The sequence below is a fragment of the Helianthus annuus genome, chromosome 2, assembly GCF_002127325.2.
Source record: "Helianthus annuus cultivar XRQ/B chromosome 2, HanXRQr2.0-SUNRISE, whole genome shotgun sequence".
NCBI lineage: Eukaryota > Viridiplantae > Streptophyta > Magnoliopsida > Asterales > Asteraceae > Helianthus > Helianthus annuus.
Genome location: NC_035434.2, coordinates 72,900,385 through 72,916,212, shown reverse-complemented (window position 1 = coordinate 72,916,212; position 15,828 = coordinate 72,900,385). Strand labels below are relative to the sequence as shown.

At 36.3% G+C, this 15,828-nt stretch overlaps 3 protein-coding genes and 1 long non-coding RNA gene across 4 annotated transcripts; 2 read left to right on the top strand and 2 right to left on the bottom strand.

Moving 5' to 3' along the window:
- Nucleotides 1–2,124: 2,124 nt before the first annotated feature.
- Nucleotides 2,125–5,378, bottom strand: LOC110893834 (metalloendoproteinase 4-MMP). Its single transcript, XM_022140983.1, has 3 exons — nucleotides 5,373–5,378; nucleotides 4,791–4,929; nucleotides 2,125–2,372 (listed from the first exon to the last, which is right to left on the bottom strand). Exons 1-3 carry the CDS (start codon nucleotides 5,376–5,378, stop codon nucleotides 2,125–2,127), a joined length of 393 nt encoding a protein of 130 aa, XP_021996675.1.
- On the top strand, nucleotides 5,305–9,111 carry LOC110919128 (replication protein A 70 kDa DNA-binding subunit B). Its single transcript, XM_022163410.2, has 11 exons — nucleotides 5,305–5,587; nucleotides 5,717–5,863; nucleotides 5,960–6,115; nucleotides 6,983–7,160; nucleotides 7,255–7,525; nucleotides 7,595–7,697; nucleotides 7,770–7,894; nucleotides 7,980–8,203; nucleotides 8,290–8,450; nucleotides 8,537–8,657; nucleotides 8,747–9,111. The coding sequence occupies exons 1-11, from the start codon at nucleotides 5,460–5,462 to the stop codon at nucleotides 8,936–8,938; spliced, it is 1,806 nt and encodes a 601-aa protein (XP_022019102.1). The 5' UTR covers nucleotides 5,305–5,459; the 3' UTR covers nucleotides 8,939–9,111.
- Nucleotides 9,112–10,097: 986 nt separating this feature from the next.
- On the bottom strand, nucleotides 10,098–12,154 carry LOC110919135. The gene is made up of 2 exons (XR_002581567.2): nucleotides 11,930–12,154; nucleotides 10,098–10,365 (listed from the first exon to the last, which is right to left on the bottom strand). It is a non-coding gene; the product is annotated as an uncharacterized LOC110919135 (long non-coding RNA).
- A 1,623-nt stretch (nucleotides 12,155–13,777) lies between these two features.
- LOC110893843 lies at nucleotides 13,778–14,353 on the top strand. The gene has a single exon (XM_022140993.1). The coding sequence runs from the start codon at nucleotides 13,778–13,780 to the stop codon at nucleotides 14,351–14,353; it is 576 nt and encodes a 191-aa protein (XP_021996685.1).
- The last annotated feature ends 1,475 nt before the right edge of the window (nucleotides 14,354–15,828 follow it).

Genomic DNA, 15,828 nt, shown 5'->3' with positions numbered 1-15,828 from the left:
TGGTACCGATAATATCAACGATATTTGGCCGATATTGGACTGAAATATCACTGATTTTCTCGACATCATTATCTTTCTTGTTAGTTCTACCATTTGTCTTTCTTCTTATTGTTGTTATTAGTGTTTTAAGTCTTAATTGTTAGTTATTGATATTAAATGTTAATGTTATAAGTCTAATTCAATTCCTACGTGCGAAAATTGTTAGTGTTTTGCAAATTGCTAAAGGGTAATTTGTTAATGGTAGGAGATTATACTGAATTGTTAGTGTTGAATTGCTATATATATATATATATATATATAAATTTAGCATGATATTAAATCACCGATATCCCACCAAGATCCCACCGCAATAATCGATATCCGATATTTTATCGCATTAACTACTTAGGTCCATTGTATACATCGTAGGGTCATGTATACTCATACGTTAACTCTGGTGGTTGTACACATGGTTTCTTTCACCAGGGACATTTTGGGTTCGATCCACGCGATGAATAACTCACGGCTCCATACCGTCTGACTTCCATGCCGTCACAATCAAAATTCTCTCAACGAATAGCCAACGCTCTACTCCTTACGAAGTTAAAAATGCCTCCCATGCTAAAAACTTATGATGGATCCGACCAGGATAATCACATGTTCTCCTTCACCAGAGCTGCTAAAGTCGAACTATGGTCCATGCCAGCTTAGTGCCATATGTTCGCTCAGACGCTCACCGGATCTGCTAGGGCCTGGTTTGATGGTCTACCGAAGGATCGTTTAGCAACTTCGAAGACTTTCATCGTTTGATCCTTCAGAATTTTTGCCACAAAGTTTAATATATGTATAATTATAGAATGGAATACAATGAAACTTGTACTCAATGCTCAAATACCATCGTTTGTAATCTAAATCTATACTATATAATAAAATAAACTATTTATGGGACATTTGTCATTAATTGAGACTATCTACTTTTTTTGTTTTCTTATTAAATTAAATAATTTACTATTCTGAGGATAAATGTTGATCATCAATTCTCAATTAAAAGATAACATTAAATCAAATCTAATCATTATTATATAATACTAAAATTATTGATTATATTAAATTTAAAAATATGTATTATTAAAAGTCGATTATTTTGAATTTACCCATTTACTGACATCTTATTATATTATAATTCATAGCTTAATATATTACGGGTTATAATTTGTTGTTGGGTGAATAAACGAGTATGCTAGAAAATAATAATCTGATTCTACTTTAATTTTATCATAGCTTAATATATTACGGGTTATAATTTGTTGTTGAGTGAATAAACAGGTATGCTAGAAAATAATAATCTGATTCTATTTTAAATATAAAATAATGATCGTTAAATTAGGTTATTTGTAGTCTACGAATGCCTTATATAAAACAAAAATTATAAATAAAATAACTTATATTTTTTTTAAATGGCTAATCTTTTTTTTTCTCTCTCCATTAATTCTTTTTTGGGTAAAGGGTTACCCCGGTGAATTTTATATCAACCAAATAAACCAAGTGAGAAGCAAAACACACTCCTCAGTTCTCCATTATTTCCATTAATTCTAAACTAAATAACTTATATGAGTATTGTCTACGAATCTATATCTATACTATATAATAAACAAACCTATGGGTGACGCGTATCATTTATTGAGGCTAACAATTTTTTGTTTTCCCTTATAATTAACAAATAGTACTTCGAAATTCATTTTTAAAGACATGTTTTGATGACTGTATGTGTCAACCGATTAAATTACATTTTATTCAACTTATATAATACACAGTTTTATTCAACCTTTATTACTTAATGTATAAAATTATATTTATTCAACCCGTGTAACACACAGGGTTTTAACCTAGTAAATAAATATATTAAAAAAATAAAAGCCTCACACAAAAATCGTAGTTTAGAAAACTTAATGAATTTAAATAAAGTAGAGGGAGAAAATTTCACTTTTTGTCCTTTACGTTTGCACTGAATTTTGAAATGTGCCCTTTAAAAGTTTTAGTTTCAATTTATGTCCAAAAAACACATGTTTTATATCACTCTATGTCCTTTACACCAAACTGAGTTAATTTACTCAGTTAGGTTTATTTAATGCAAGGGTATAATTGTCATTTGAAGTTTGATTGCAACTGTGTGCCTTTATATTCTTCACAACACATAGTTTTACTCGATTTAAAATCAACGGCCCACGTTTCAGCTTCATCTAAATGCAGCCTACCGTTTTTCGGCGAAAAAGCCTGAGCTAAAACCCCCAAAACGCTGTCAAACGGCTCTCCATCACCATGGTCGCCTTTATAAAATCCGATTTTTATATCGGCAGTTGAGTAATCATAACGCGGAAACATCGAGATGAGACGAAGTGTGAAGATTGCTAGAGACATCATAACGCTATTTGTGACAATATTTAGAAATTCCAAATTTCATTTCATTTCATAACTTCAAATAGTCAACATTACAAGGAATTCAAATACAACAAGTTTAACATAACAACATGATAACATAACAAAATTTGATACAACAATATTAAACCCTAACGTCTATATGTGTATCTAGGCATCAACGCTACTTCTTTTCTTAGCATCGTCCTCATCAACCTGTAACATGTTTAAAATAATTCAATGCAAAAGCAAAGGCGAGTATACAAGTTTGGTACATACATAGCATAAGATAAAAGTGTGAACAATTCCTCATAGCAAGCATGCGATTCAAGATAAACATTAAATATGGCATGTGTCTAACATATCAAACCAAGAAAACGCAACTTGCTCATGACATAACCAAAGTTTCAGTAGAGGCGGGTCGTTAATCCTATAGCGCTACATATGTCAAGGTTTGGCTCGTACGAAGTTAATGATAAGTTCAACACATAAGAATCACCCAAATTTAAAGTATCAAGCCATCACATATACAAGCATTGTTATAGGAATGTTCGTGTGTTTAGACAAAAGTTCATGTGTAAGTTTCAATAGGTAAACATGTTACACCCCAAAAGTGGTAAAAGTAAAAGGGGAAAAGTACGAGTATACTCACAAAGTTTGCATATGTTTTCCGATTATCCAATTGTTGACGAGTAGAGATTTAGAGTCCGAATGTATAAGGGTTAAAGTTCAAGTATGTTTAGAGTCGAGATTCGGTGTTTAAAACAACATAAAAATAGATATGAGAATAACATGGAAAATAATCATTTAGTACATATGATGCTTGTTCTTGACACTAGGAAACTCGAAGGAGTTTAGATGTTTTCATGGAACAAGGTTCCATTAGAATCGTGACAAGTTATCATAGTCTAGGATGATGTAATCTAGTACCCCGACATATGAACACTAGTTCATCATCAAAGATTCGATTATTCGAATAATATATTTAGGTTATATAATATATGTCCAATAGTTCAAGCATGAGGTAGAAGATTAAAATCTTCATTTTGGTACCTCTAAATGTCATAGAAGTCATGTAGGAGGTAGGAAGATCAAGTCTTCCATTTAGGCACCTCTATGTGTTCACCACTACACTTGATGTAAAAAAACAACCAAGGAGGGTCATGAACATACAATAAAGAATAAGAAATATACACACTAACTAAGAGAAATCATCAAATCACGTGAGGATTGTATGTTTGGACAACCCAAGTTGTTCCATAATCACTCATGTATCAAAGACAAAGTTTGACATGACTTGTGGGTTAAAAACCCTAAACAAAACACCAAGTTTATGAGGTTTAATCCTCTGATTTTAAATGTCTCAACCTTGTTTTTAAGCTTAACCAACCATGGGATAAGTTGTAAGCATTAGGACATAGGTATGAGATGTGTTGGACACAAGTTGCATAGGTTTAAACAAGTTTTTGATGAACATAAAAACAAACAGAAAGTTTATGGACTATTTCGGGGCATTTCCAGGTCTGATTTCTCCAAGGAGAAGTCTAGGAATCGAACCCCATGATTATACAAGCAAGTAGGAAAAAGAATCGAGTGAATCGGATAAGAATTGAGTGAGTTATGCCCATTTTCGTGAAGGGGTGTCAATCTACTCGAACCCTTGCTTTCAGCTACGGTTTAGAGGATGTTTTGAGAGTTTTTAGTGTTGCAAAAGTGGTAGGGAGGCTGGTTATAAGTGGTATTTATAGGGGGAAGGATTAGGGTTTCAATGGGTTGGGCTTTGGAAGTGTTTAGAAAGGGTTACACCTTGAAACTAGCCCACAAAACCCAACTATATGGGGCTGAATTTGGGCTGCCATATTTCTTTATTTTTTTATTTTTTTAAAACATTATAATGAGTAATTTTGTTAGTTAAGTTGTGTAATAATATGCAACAATGTTTCCCCTAACTTGTAACAAGGTGAAATATGAAATAAAACATGATTTAACTAGGTAAAAAGTGTAATGTACAAGTTTTATTTACGAAGCAAGTTCCGTATTTTACAACGATTACGATGAAAGAATGGTTATAAGAACACAAGATTTACAAAGATAGAATTTCACGTAAGGTTTCTAAATGTAGGATGTTTGAAAACGCAGGGCGTTACAATCTGACTCGGTGAAGTTCACCGGAATTACAGCCGGCCACCGCGAAAAAGACCACTGGAAAGCGTCTCGGACTTCGTCGGAGCTTAAATAATCTATCATATGATTACCGGAAAAGGCGTACGTTAGCGTCATGTGCGCCGATCTCCCCCAACGCGGCTCACCAGAAAAGTAGGCATAGTGTTTGCTGACGTGGATATTATTATTACTATTACTACTATTCGTTGATTGTTTCACGTAACCGCTCATACCACAGAACGGTGACATTATTTGTGTAACGGTGACGGCGTCGAGCTTTCCGGTGACCGTAAGTCCGAGGTTTTTCTGGTAGTTTACGACGGCTGATTCGAAGGTGTCATCGAATACGTCCGTGAAGTTGTGAACGATTATCTGGTAGTTTATGCGTTGTGAAAAATATAAAAGGGACACAACTGCAATCAAACTTCAAATGACAATTATATCCTTGCATTAAATTAAATAAACTTAACTGAGTAAATTAACTCAGTTTGGTATAAAGGACATAAAGTGATATAAAACATGTGTTTTTGGACATAAATTGAAACTAAAACTTTTAAAAGACACATTTCAAAATTTAGTGAAAACATAAAGGACAAAAAGTGAATTTTTCTCAAGTAGAGGCTTTTATTTTTCTTTTATGTAAAATACCCCCAAAAATTTGAAACCCATAAATTAGGCGCCAAAATTTTCTTAATATCCAGTACTAAAGCCCCGGGAAAACACCCAAATCTTCCTCAAGACTTGACTCAACTTCAAACATATTAGCGCTAAAATCACTTATACAAAAACCCCATTTCCCCCTCTTCACTATTTACCACCATTTCTCTCGATTCACAGCAGAGAGAAAACGAGAGTTCGAGTTAGGGTTTTTATTTATTTAATTTGTGTAATAGCAAGAGGAGATGACGAAATCAGTGAGTCCAGATGCGATATCGGTTATCATGTCGAATCCTAGTCCAGATTCCTCTACTGTTCTTCCGGAAATCGTTCTTCAAATACTCGATCTCAAGCCAGCTGGCAACAGATACACGTATGTTTCCAACTTTTTGTTTGTTATTTTGCATTCGGATCCTATGTATGTCATGTGTTCGTTTTTACTTGTTTCGGGTCGAACCCCACCCATATTTTTATCTGACTTTATTTGGGATATTTTCAACAGGTTTAATGTGAATGATGGGAAGAGGAAGTTGAAGGCTATTTTGCAAGCAAGTTTGTCATCTGAAGTAATCAATGGAAACATTCAAAATTTGGGTCTCATTCGTGTTATTGATTACACTCTTAATGACATCCCAAACAAGAATGAAAAGTAAGAGTTTGGTTTTGGAATTAAGTTATGAATTTGCTTCATTTTGTGTGATTTATGTAGTTTTGAATTAATCTAATTTGGTGTTGGTTTTGCTAGGTTCTTGATTGTGATAAAATGTGAAGCGGTTTCGCCTGCGTTGGAGGCAGAGTTTAAGGTGGAGGTGAAGACTGAAGGTGCAGGCATTTTGTTGAAGCCAAAGCAAGAAGTTGTTACTAAATCAGCTGCTCAAATTATCTATGAACAGAACAGAAAGTAAGTTCATTGTTACTTGATGGTTTTAATGGTGTTTGGACGCGTGTTTTCAAAGTTAATAGTACAATTTGAATAATTAGAATTATAGTTAGATGGTTTAATTTAAAGGTGTCTAGATGCTTGATCTCAAAGTTAATATTTTAGTTTTACATTTAGTTAGTTACAACATTAGATATCTTATTGTCACTTTAAGCGGTGCAAGATCGAAAAGGCCTGAGTCATCGTCGATGGGATCTGAAATGTCTAATGCATTTTGCGGAGATAAACCGACGTCTTCAAGACATACACGAACTATGGACTAAACTTATGGAAGAGAACCGGGAAGTGATCGAGATTATGCGGGATAGACAATGGGCTCATGACTTTGAATTCTACTCGAAACCGCACGACCACCTAACCGGAAAAGCGTTGAAGATGGCGTTGGCACAAAAGGAGCGAATTGAAAAAAAATATAATCTTTGAGTTTTTTATTTTATTTTTATGTAATGTTTTTTAATTTAATGAAATGGTTTTTAATTTTATAAAGTTAGAAATTAATTATAAAAAATGAAAATTAATATTTGAGTAATGATGAGGTAGGGGCTTTATGACTATACCCTCTAGTGATGTAACGTCCCATAAAGCCCCTCTATGACGTGGCATGCCACTTGTCGCATAACGCCCCCCAAGGGACTACACATGGCCTAAGTTGCAAGAATCACTTAACCTGTTTAATTAATCATGGTAACACATTGATTTGTTTAAATGCATTAGTGTTGATTGGTTAACATGTTTAATATTTTTAACTTGACATAACGTTTGTGATTCGATTACTTTGTTATCTAGATGCGCTTATCTCTTTTCTTAAAAAAATTATATGAACTGTAGCATGGCACCCACTGCACGGACTTCTATGACTAGACGGGTTCACCCGTTGGCTTCCTTAAACCCGTATCAAGGAAACTGGACGATTAAAGTTCGGCTCACATCCAAAGGAAACATGCGCCATTACAAGAATGCACGAGGCCAAGGTTGTGTCTTCAATGTAGAATTAACCGATGAAGACGTAAGTCCATATCAGATGCAACAATAATCAATTTACTTGTGTTTAAAACTTGAAAGTTGAAAAATAACATACGTTTTTTATGAACTTTTTTTAGGGTACTCAAATTCAAGCAACCATGTTCAACGAGGCTGCAAGGAAGTTTTTCGATGTGTTTGAAATGGGAAAAGTTTATTACATATCCAAAGGGACTTTAAAGGTTGCTAACAAGCAATTCAAGACCGTACAAAACGATTATGAAATGACTCTGAACGAAAATTCTCAAGTGGAAGAAGCAGTCAACGAAGCAGCCTTTATCCCCGAAACCAAGTTCAACTTTGTCCCGATTGATCAGTTGGGACCATACGTCAATCAGAAGGAGCTTATTGGTACAAACCTGCACATAATCTTTTTTGTTTGACTATCGAATTTGACTTTGACCTTACTATGAATTACAGATGTCATTGGTGTGGTCCAAAGTGTATCGCCAACCATGAGCATTAGAAGAAAAATCGATAACGAGTCCATCCCAAAACGTGACATAACTATTGCAGACGACACGTAAATTTACTATTTTCTCTTGTTATCTTCATTTTTGTACAAAAAACTAATTTAAAAAAATGTATATTTCAGGAAGAAAACTGTAGTTGTATCTTTGTGGAACGTTCTCGCCACTGATCTTGGTCAAAAACTATTAGACATGGCCGATGAGTCGCCTGTAGTTGCAATCAAATCTTTACGCGTATCTGATTTCCAAGGTAATATCATCACAATTTTAAACTTTTGCATGTATCTGAACATATTTACTTACAATTGTTTTTATTTTTATTTTTTTGCTTTCAGGGGTATCTTTGTCAACGGTGAACAAAAGTATCATAGAAGTTAATCCCAATTCTCCTGATTCCGAAAAACTAAAATCATGGTTTCAATCCGAAGGCAAAGAAACCAACATGGAATCTATCGGTTTGAATTTGAGCCCTTCAATGAAAAATGGCGGTAGATCAATGTACGCCGATCGTGTGACACTGAACCAAATCACCAGCAACTCATCTTTGGGTGAAGAAAAGGTATGTTTAATAAATAACCATAAATTTTTGTAATTTACAATTAAAGATAATAAAAATTATCATTTTTGATATTTTTGGTTGTGCAGCCTGTGTGGTACAGTATACGCGCTTGTATGAGTATGATTAGATCCGATCAAGCCATGTATTATCAAGCTTGCAAAACATGTTACAAAAAGGTTACTGAAGATGTTGGTTCTGGTTACTGGTGTCAAGCGTGCCAGAAGAACGAAAGCGACTGCAGTTTGAGGTTTGTAAAATTGTGATTAATTTGCAATATTTTTAATTATGAGTTATGACATCATAATGACTTACATAATTTTGTGGTAATTTCAGGTATATATTGTCTGCAAAGTTTTCTGATGCAAGTGGTGGAGCTTGGTTATCTGTTTTCAGTGATGAAGCTGAGAAACTAATCGGTTGCTCTGCTACCGAACTACATAATTTGAAGTCACAGGTAAACCATGAATTATTATTATTATTATTATTTACAATTTTAAACGTTTTTACTAATATATATATATATATATTTTTTTATAATTGCAGGATGATGGAAGCGAATACGAAACTCAACTTAAAAAGGCGACGTGGGTCCCATATCTTTTCCGGGTGATGGTTGCACAAAAAGAGTACAACAACGAGAAAAAACAAAGGATTACAGTCAAGTCTATTGCTCACGTTGATTTTGCAGCTGAATCTAAGTTTTTGCTGGAAGAGATATCTACAATGAAAGCTTAAAACATTGTCACAGTTGTTTGGTTTCGTGACAATGGTTATACGCCATCTTTAGTAGGATGATTATAGTTAGGTTAGTTTGTTTATTTTGGTCTTTGTGCATTGTGCTTTTGAATGTTAAATTTGGTTTATTGCTTTAAGTATATGAATAATGATGAGTAAATTTAAATCAGAAATGTTTTTTTATCGGGTGGCCATTAGTTGTAGACTTGTAGTCCTTGTTCATAAAGGTGGCTGCCATGATTACAGTTTGGTCGAATAACTGGTTGGGTTGGGTCGGGTCGGGTTTATGTTGGAAGATTGGTACTGATGCAAGTAATTATCAATGCTAGTAACAAAACCAATAACCAAACCGGCCAGTTTCATTAAGGATATGACCCAAGTACTTGGTTAGAGTCTAACCATTTACGATAAGCTTTAGTAATCCCAATCACATACCCAACGGTAAAACCATATAACCATTTACGATATCTAGTGCTAATGTGATTAAGAATTCTTATTACCCGAAACTCAATCTAAAACTCAACTAGTAATCCCGATTAATCGCTAGTCCCCACTACACCGGCCGACTAGCGATTCCTACAACCATGCTTTAAAGTCCCCAACACCGCCCCATACTTTGGTCAAAGGGGCTTTGCCAAGCCCATAACGGTAGTGGGGCCTATGTGCAAAGAACCAATCGCAAATTTTCTTGTCTTTTTTTAATTATTAGTTAACCCACACCTGGTTAGTTAAAGGATGAGTTGGGTGGTGTGGGCTAGCGCCCTCTTCCACCCCATCACTTTAAAGTCCCCAACACCGCCCCATACTTGGTCAAAGGGGAGCACCAAAGAGAGCTCTGCCAAGCCCATAACGGTAATGGGGCCCATGCGCAAAGAACCAATTGCAGATTTTCTTGTCTTTTTTTTAATTATTAGTTAATCCACATCGGGTTAGTTAAAGGATGAATTAGTGGCAGTGATGTGCTAGCCAAACCATACTGTGTAGAGTAAGAGGTGTCGTGGAACCACCCTTTCTTCTTAACATTGGAAAACTTGTGGATTTTTATCATAGATAATGTTTGTAAACTAACTGAGAGTAAGTGTTGTGAGCATAACTAAAGTGGATTTTTATAATTGTTTTTTGAATTCTTGCAGAAAACAGAACAAAAAAAAAAAAAAAACATTAAAGATGAGAAAGTTGCCATTTTCATGTCTCTACAAAAGTATCCATAGAAAAGTTGAAGAACCCTGAGTTAGTTAAAACAGAATTATTAAGTGAAAATCATGGCTCTACAAAAGTATCCATAGCAGTTTGACCACCACTAATAACAACTAAAAAACATGATTATAAAGACAAAGTCAAAGCTTCATATAGCCAGCCATAAGGTCACCAAAATTTCGCATCAAAACGATAGAACCAGCAAACAGCCCTACAGCACGTAGTAATTTCTGCAATGAAACATGAAATTGAAGCGTCTTTATGTCAGTCAAGTCAACTGTTAAACAACAAGAAAACAAAATCTCTATATAAATGGGAAACAATACAATTTCTTTGTAATATTAATTAAGATCAGTGACAGCTGACCCAATTTTATTTTAGATATCTAAATTTGACCCGTTTAGTTATGAAAGGCTTGATTCAGGTTATGTTTGAACTTTCTCTGGTCTGGTCAAATAACTAGCATACAAATAGATTGATCGATCGTGTCTGAAGTGTATCTCTGTATAAATTATTAGTTTATCAAAAAATAGGTTATTATTGACAAATCTTCAATTCTTATTTGAAACACTAATCATTTATAAAGGTGGTTCGAGCAATGATGAAAATGCAACATTGTAGCTGAAACAGACCAGTATTTAAACGAACCCTTATTCACTCAATTAGACCCATAATTTACTGAAACTGACCAACAATTTTGTAAATCAGATTCAGTTGAGCATTTAGTTTGTGGATTAGAAACAGGTGACCATCAGACTGAAACAATCCACCACTAACTTTTAGGCCAGGAGGTGTGGCTTCGCGCCACCCCGCCACCTCATCAAAATTAGCGCCCTCTGGCGCCCCGCCCCGCCCCACCCCGAGCCCGCCATTGAAGGGGCGCTAAAGCCCTCTCGCCAGCCCACTAACATGCAAAATAGCGCCTGTTTCGAGGTTTTTGGTCAAAAATACCGTTGGCAACGGTCGATTTTTTTAAAAAAAAAATTAAGTTTTAATTTTTTATTTTAATACTATATATACACTACCCCTTTAGTTTTATTTTAATACTATATATACACTACCCCTTTAGTTTTACTCAAATTATTCGATGCCACCTACCACCCCAACCTCCCCTCATCCGACCACGCCACCGATTCACGGTTTTATGGATATACTATTCCCAACCGCCATTTTTCCCCAAAACATACCCGAAACCCGAACCGTACCCGAAACCCAACCCACTTCCTCAAAAGGTGGACAATCTAGAAGGCACCGTAAGAAGGGTGAGAGCGAAGCACGTGCTCCTAAGACGATCAAGAAGTGGACGCCTAGGGAAGAACTTGCGTTGTCACAAGCATAATTTGGGCTTTACACCATTGCATTCAAGTCAAAGGAAGGGACTTTAAAGCCCCCTGTGTGACATGACGTTGAGGCGACGCTTATGTGGCGTGATAAAGCCCCTAGGGGCTTTATACCACACCCACTAGCCTTAGAGTTGAAACTGTATCTATGATCATTTCTCAGTGTTCTAGTATCAATAAATAAGTGAATGTTATGAATACTTAGTTTATAAACATATGTATACCACACTTGATTGCTTTCGAAACCTAACCCAAACACCCACCAGGATACTAAGTGAAAATCACAAACTTAAAAACAAAATACACGTCATAAGATGAACAATTAACCATCAATAAGTCAACCAATCCATAATACGGATAAGTATATATTTAAATCCTAGATTAGATTGGATTTTCACACATTCATATGCATACCAAGATTTCAATGATAGGAAGTTGTGATGAAAAGTATTACCGCATTAGTAGCCCAATTCTCTTCATCGTAAACTTGAGATCTCCATAAACCTTTGATTTTGTCTAATGCGTCGCCCATGGTAAACCCTAAAAAAGAGATCAATTTAGGGTTTTCGAGTTGGTGTTTTCTTAGGAGTGCAAAATGAGCAACAACCGACCATTGGATGCATTTTACTCTCGACCACATCACATCCTTATTTCCACACCCCTTAAACGTCGCAAGTTGGTCAAAGCACGACGTTTAAAGTTCTTTTCCAAACAAAAGTTGATGTAATTTTGATACGAGGTTTGATTTGGTATGATGTTGTCAGTTGGGTCACGAGGAACCCTAAATGTTGCGCCTTGGCCAAAGCGCGACGTTTCGGTCCCAAATTCTGGTGCTTTAAGAAGGCAGACCATGCATTCGACATTTCATTCAAATTCCAAATTGCAAAAGTGTTTCAAACAAACGCGTTTTTTGTTGTTTTAGTGACGTTTCTTCAAAATACGATGCCGTGGTTTAGCAACTACCTTTTCGGTGAATACTTTGATGAGTCCGTTGTTCAAGATTCTTACGAGGGGACCGCTATTTCTGACTCGTACAAGAAACCGATCCCGTCCAACATGAGGGAGGACATTGTGGAAGACTCGTACGCACAACACGGCTATTCGAATTACGGAGGTGAACCATACCCTCAGGCTGAATATTCGTACGGTCAGCCAAACTATCCCGACTACGGTTACGGTGGTGAGTAAAACTTTGTACGATAAGACAATCCCGACCACGGTTACGATGGTGAGCAGAGCTTTATACAACAAAACTATCCGGACCAGGGAGATGGTGGTGAGCAGAACTTTGTATAGCAAAACTATCCGGACCAGGGAGACGGTGGTGAGCAGGACGATCTGTTAGTTGATGAGAAAGGCTCTTACCCAATTATATTTTCGTTTGAGACAAACTGGACCTTTTTGTCATGTGATAAGTTGGTGGATTGGGTACAAAAGACGGAAAAGGACAATGGTTACATCATTGTGATTAAAAGATCGAATAGAAGAGAAAATAATTTCAAGGTTTGGTTTCAATGCACTTTTGGTGTGTGTTAGGCCACGCGATTGGATGAGTGACATCATTTTGTGCGAAGAACTCGACATAGTTTTCGATCAATTTGAAGCAGTTTTAGTCCGAATTTTTGTATGAAACTTTGTAGGATTGCTCTATGTTGAATTCCGATCCGATTGATATCAAATTTACTCAATTTCGTCCGTAAAATCTTGCTTAATTTTGTGTTTTTCCGGTTTTAAGGTGTGAAAATGTAAAAACTGCACGAAATGTAGGAGAAGATGAAGAAATTGTCAGAATCTCCGGTGAGATTTGACTGAAATCTATAGAAAATGACTGAAATCTCGGTGAAATGTTGTTGTTATCTCCGATCCGGCTTCCTGTTGCTCTGATACTACTTGTTAGGCCACGCGATCTGGATCTGTTCTAGTCGTAGAATGTAGCGGAATCGATCAGTGTCGAGGTGCGGAATCCCTCGACACCGTCTGAGAATCACTAACAACAATCTCAACGCTTAACATGACTGATTTCATTGATTGATGGTGAAAGTACAACAGTTCCTGATGAAAGTCAGACAGAGCTTTGCTTCAGCAAATCAGCAAAAGGTTCTAAACAACTAGCCCTACACTAGTATTTATAGGCAAATAGGGAAGGAAGAAGTGTCACCCAATCGGATGGCCATCCGTTCGGATGATACATGTCGTCCGACGGATTTCACTTAACAGTTTACGCACCGCTCCCTAATTTGTCTAGACACACAATGCATACATATACAAAAACACACAAACAGGACAAGTTACATAAGACTCGATGCAGACGGAAGCTACAGACATATGCACTAACAGTGTGGAGTATAAGAGTGTGGCTACAGTGAGGAAAACATGTAGCAAGAAACTAGGTTGCCCGTTTGAGTTGATAGGGTTTACGGAATCAAAGGGAAATGTTTGGAGGTTAGAGGTGACGAATCCGACGCACAACCACACTCCTATTGAAAACATAGAGGGTCACACTTATGCGAGAAGGATTTCTTCGGAGGATAAAAGACTGATTGAGCAGCTAGCAGAACAATATAATCTAAACCGTAGCATTTGGCGAACGTTGACGAAAAAGAACCCGGAGAAAAAGATTATTCCGAAAGATATACACAATGTTATTCAGAAGATCAATGCCGGGAAGAGGGTCAGCGAATCTCCAATGCAACAACTCGAAAACTTTCTTGTAAAAAGAGATTTCACTTATTACATACGAGAGAATCAGACCACGAACGCAGTTGAAGATATTTTCTTTGTCTACAAACTTTCATTTACTATGTGGTGTGCATTCCCGCATATGCTAATGATTGACGCCACCTACACAACAAACTTGTACAATCTTCCGTTTGTTTAGGTCGTAGGTATGACGTCGACAAACCAGTCATTTTCGGTTGCTCATGCGTTAATTTCTGCTAAGAAGGTAGAAAACTACATATGGGTGTTGGAGAGGATCAAGTCTATGTTGGTAGACTGTATGGAGTCGCATACTTGGCGCTAATGAACACGTGTGAACAAGTTTTCCCAAAAGCGTACAAGTACCTTTGTCGGTTCCATATTCATCAAAATATTAATAAGAACAACAAGGAGAAATTTACTGAGAAGGAGTGGAAAGAATTTCTTTGTTCATTTTCGACATTGTGTGAGTCTTCGACAGAGGAAATATACAGGTATAATTTGGCAAACATTGAATCACAACTGAAAGAAGTTGGTCGTGGACGTGAGTATTTCTTACATAATTATCTAAATACTTTTTTTACATACATACATACATACCTAACAAGTTATGGTTATATTTTAGAGGTTTTTGAGTATATGAAGAAATCCTGGTTGAATCCGTACCATGAAAAGTTTGTAGCTGCCTGGACTTACAAAACACTTAACTTTCACCAAACTACAACCAAGAGAGTTAAGGGCATGCATGCATTACTAAAAAGTCAGCTTCCAAGTCATTGCAACACGCTGGTTAAACTTGTGGGGTTTGTTGATCATATTGTTGAGAAACAACATATGGAGATAAAAAGAGGTTTTGAAACAAGCCTTAGAAAAGTAATGAACCATAACATGGTCCACCCCATGCTTGCAAATATACTTCAAAAGGTTTCAGTATATGCTATCGAGCTTATGAGTTTCGAGCTACGACGTAAGGAAGACGGGTTGAGAGCCTACGGTGCTACCTGTGGTTGCCATCTTTTTACCAGTTGTGGATTGCCATGTGCTTGTCGTTTGGAAAAGTTAGAAAAAACGGTAATTCATCCTATTGACTATTGGCTTTTATGATTTCACTACCTAATTTACTACCGTATGTTTTCGTTCATAGGTCAGCAAATCCGAATCAATTCGGTAAATGTATTCTGGAAGAATCTTGACTTCAAGCCGGCAAGGAGTAAGATTGAAGATATCGATGTAGATGCAGAATTTGAAAAATTGAAACAACAAATAATCCAACACCTCTTCAAGTAAAAAAGAGTTACCTTGAAAAATTTAAACAAATCATCATGCCATGCAATAATACCAAAAAACCTCCTGTTACCGGGTCGGGTTCTTCTCCTACCCGTATCGAATAGAACACGCTGAGCCAAATCTTCTTCATGTAAAACCTGCTTGATTTAGATCGGGAATTGTTTGTTGGCCCCGTCAGTCAAATAAAATAAATCATTCCTTTGGGAAGAACCAATCAAAGAATTTCTTTATATCCCTTCTAAGCGTTCTAAGGGGTCAACAGGTCAGGTTTTACTACAATTACTTGAAATGCGCCTGGATAACATCCTTCAAATGAATACCCGTGGTCATCCAACATTGAAGACGCAAGAACAAAGGGGGCGGTTGAAA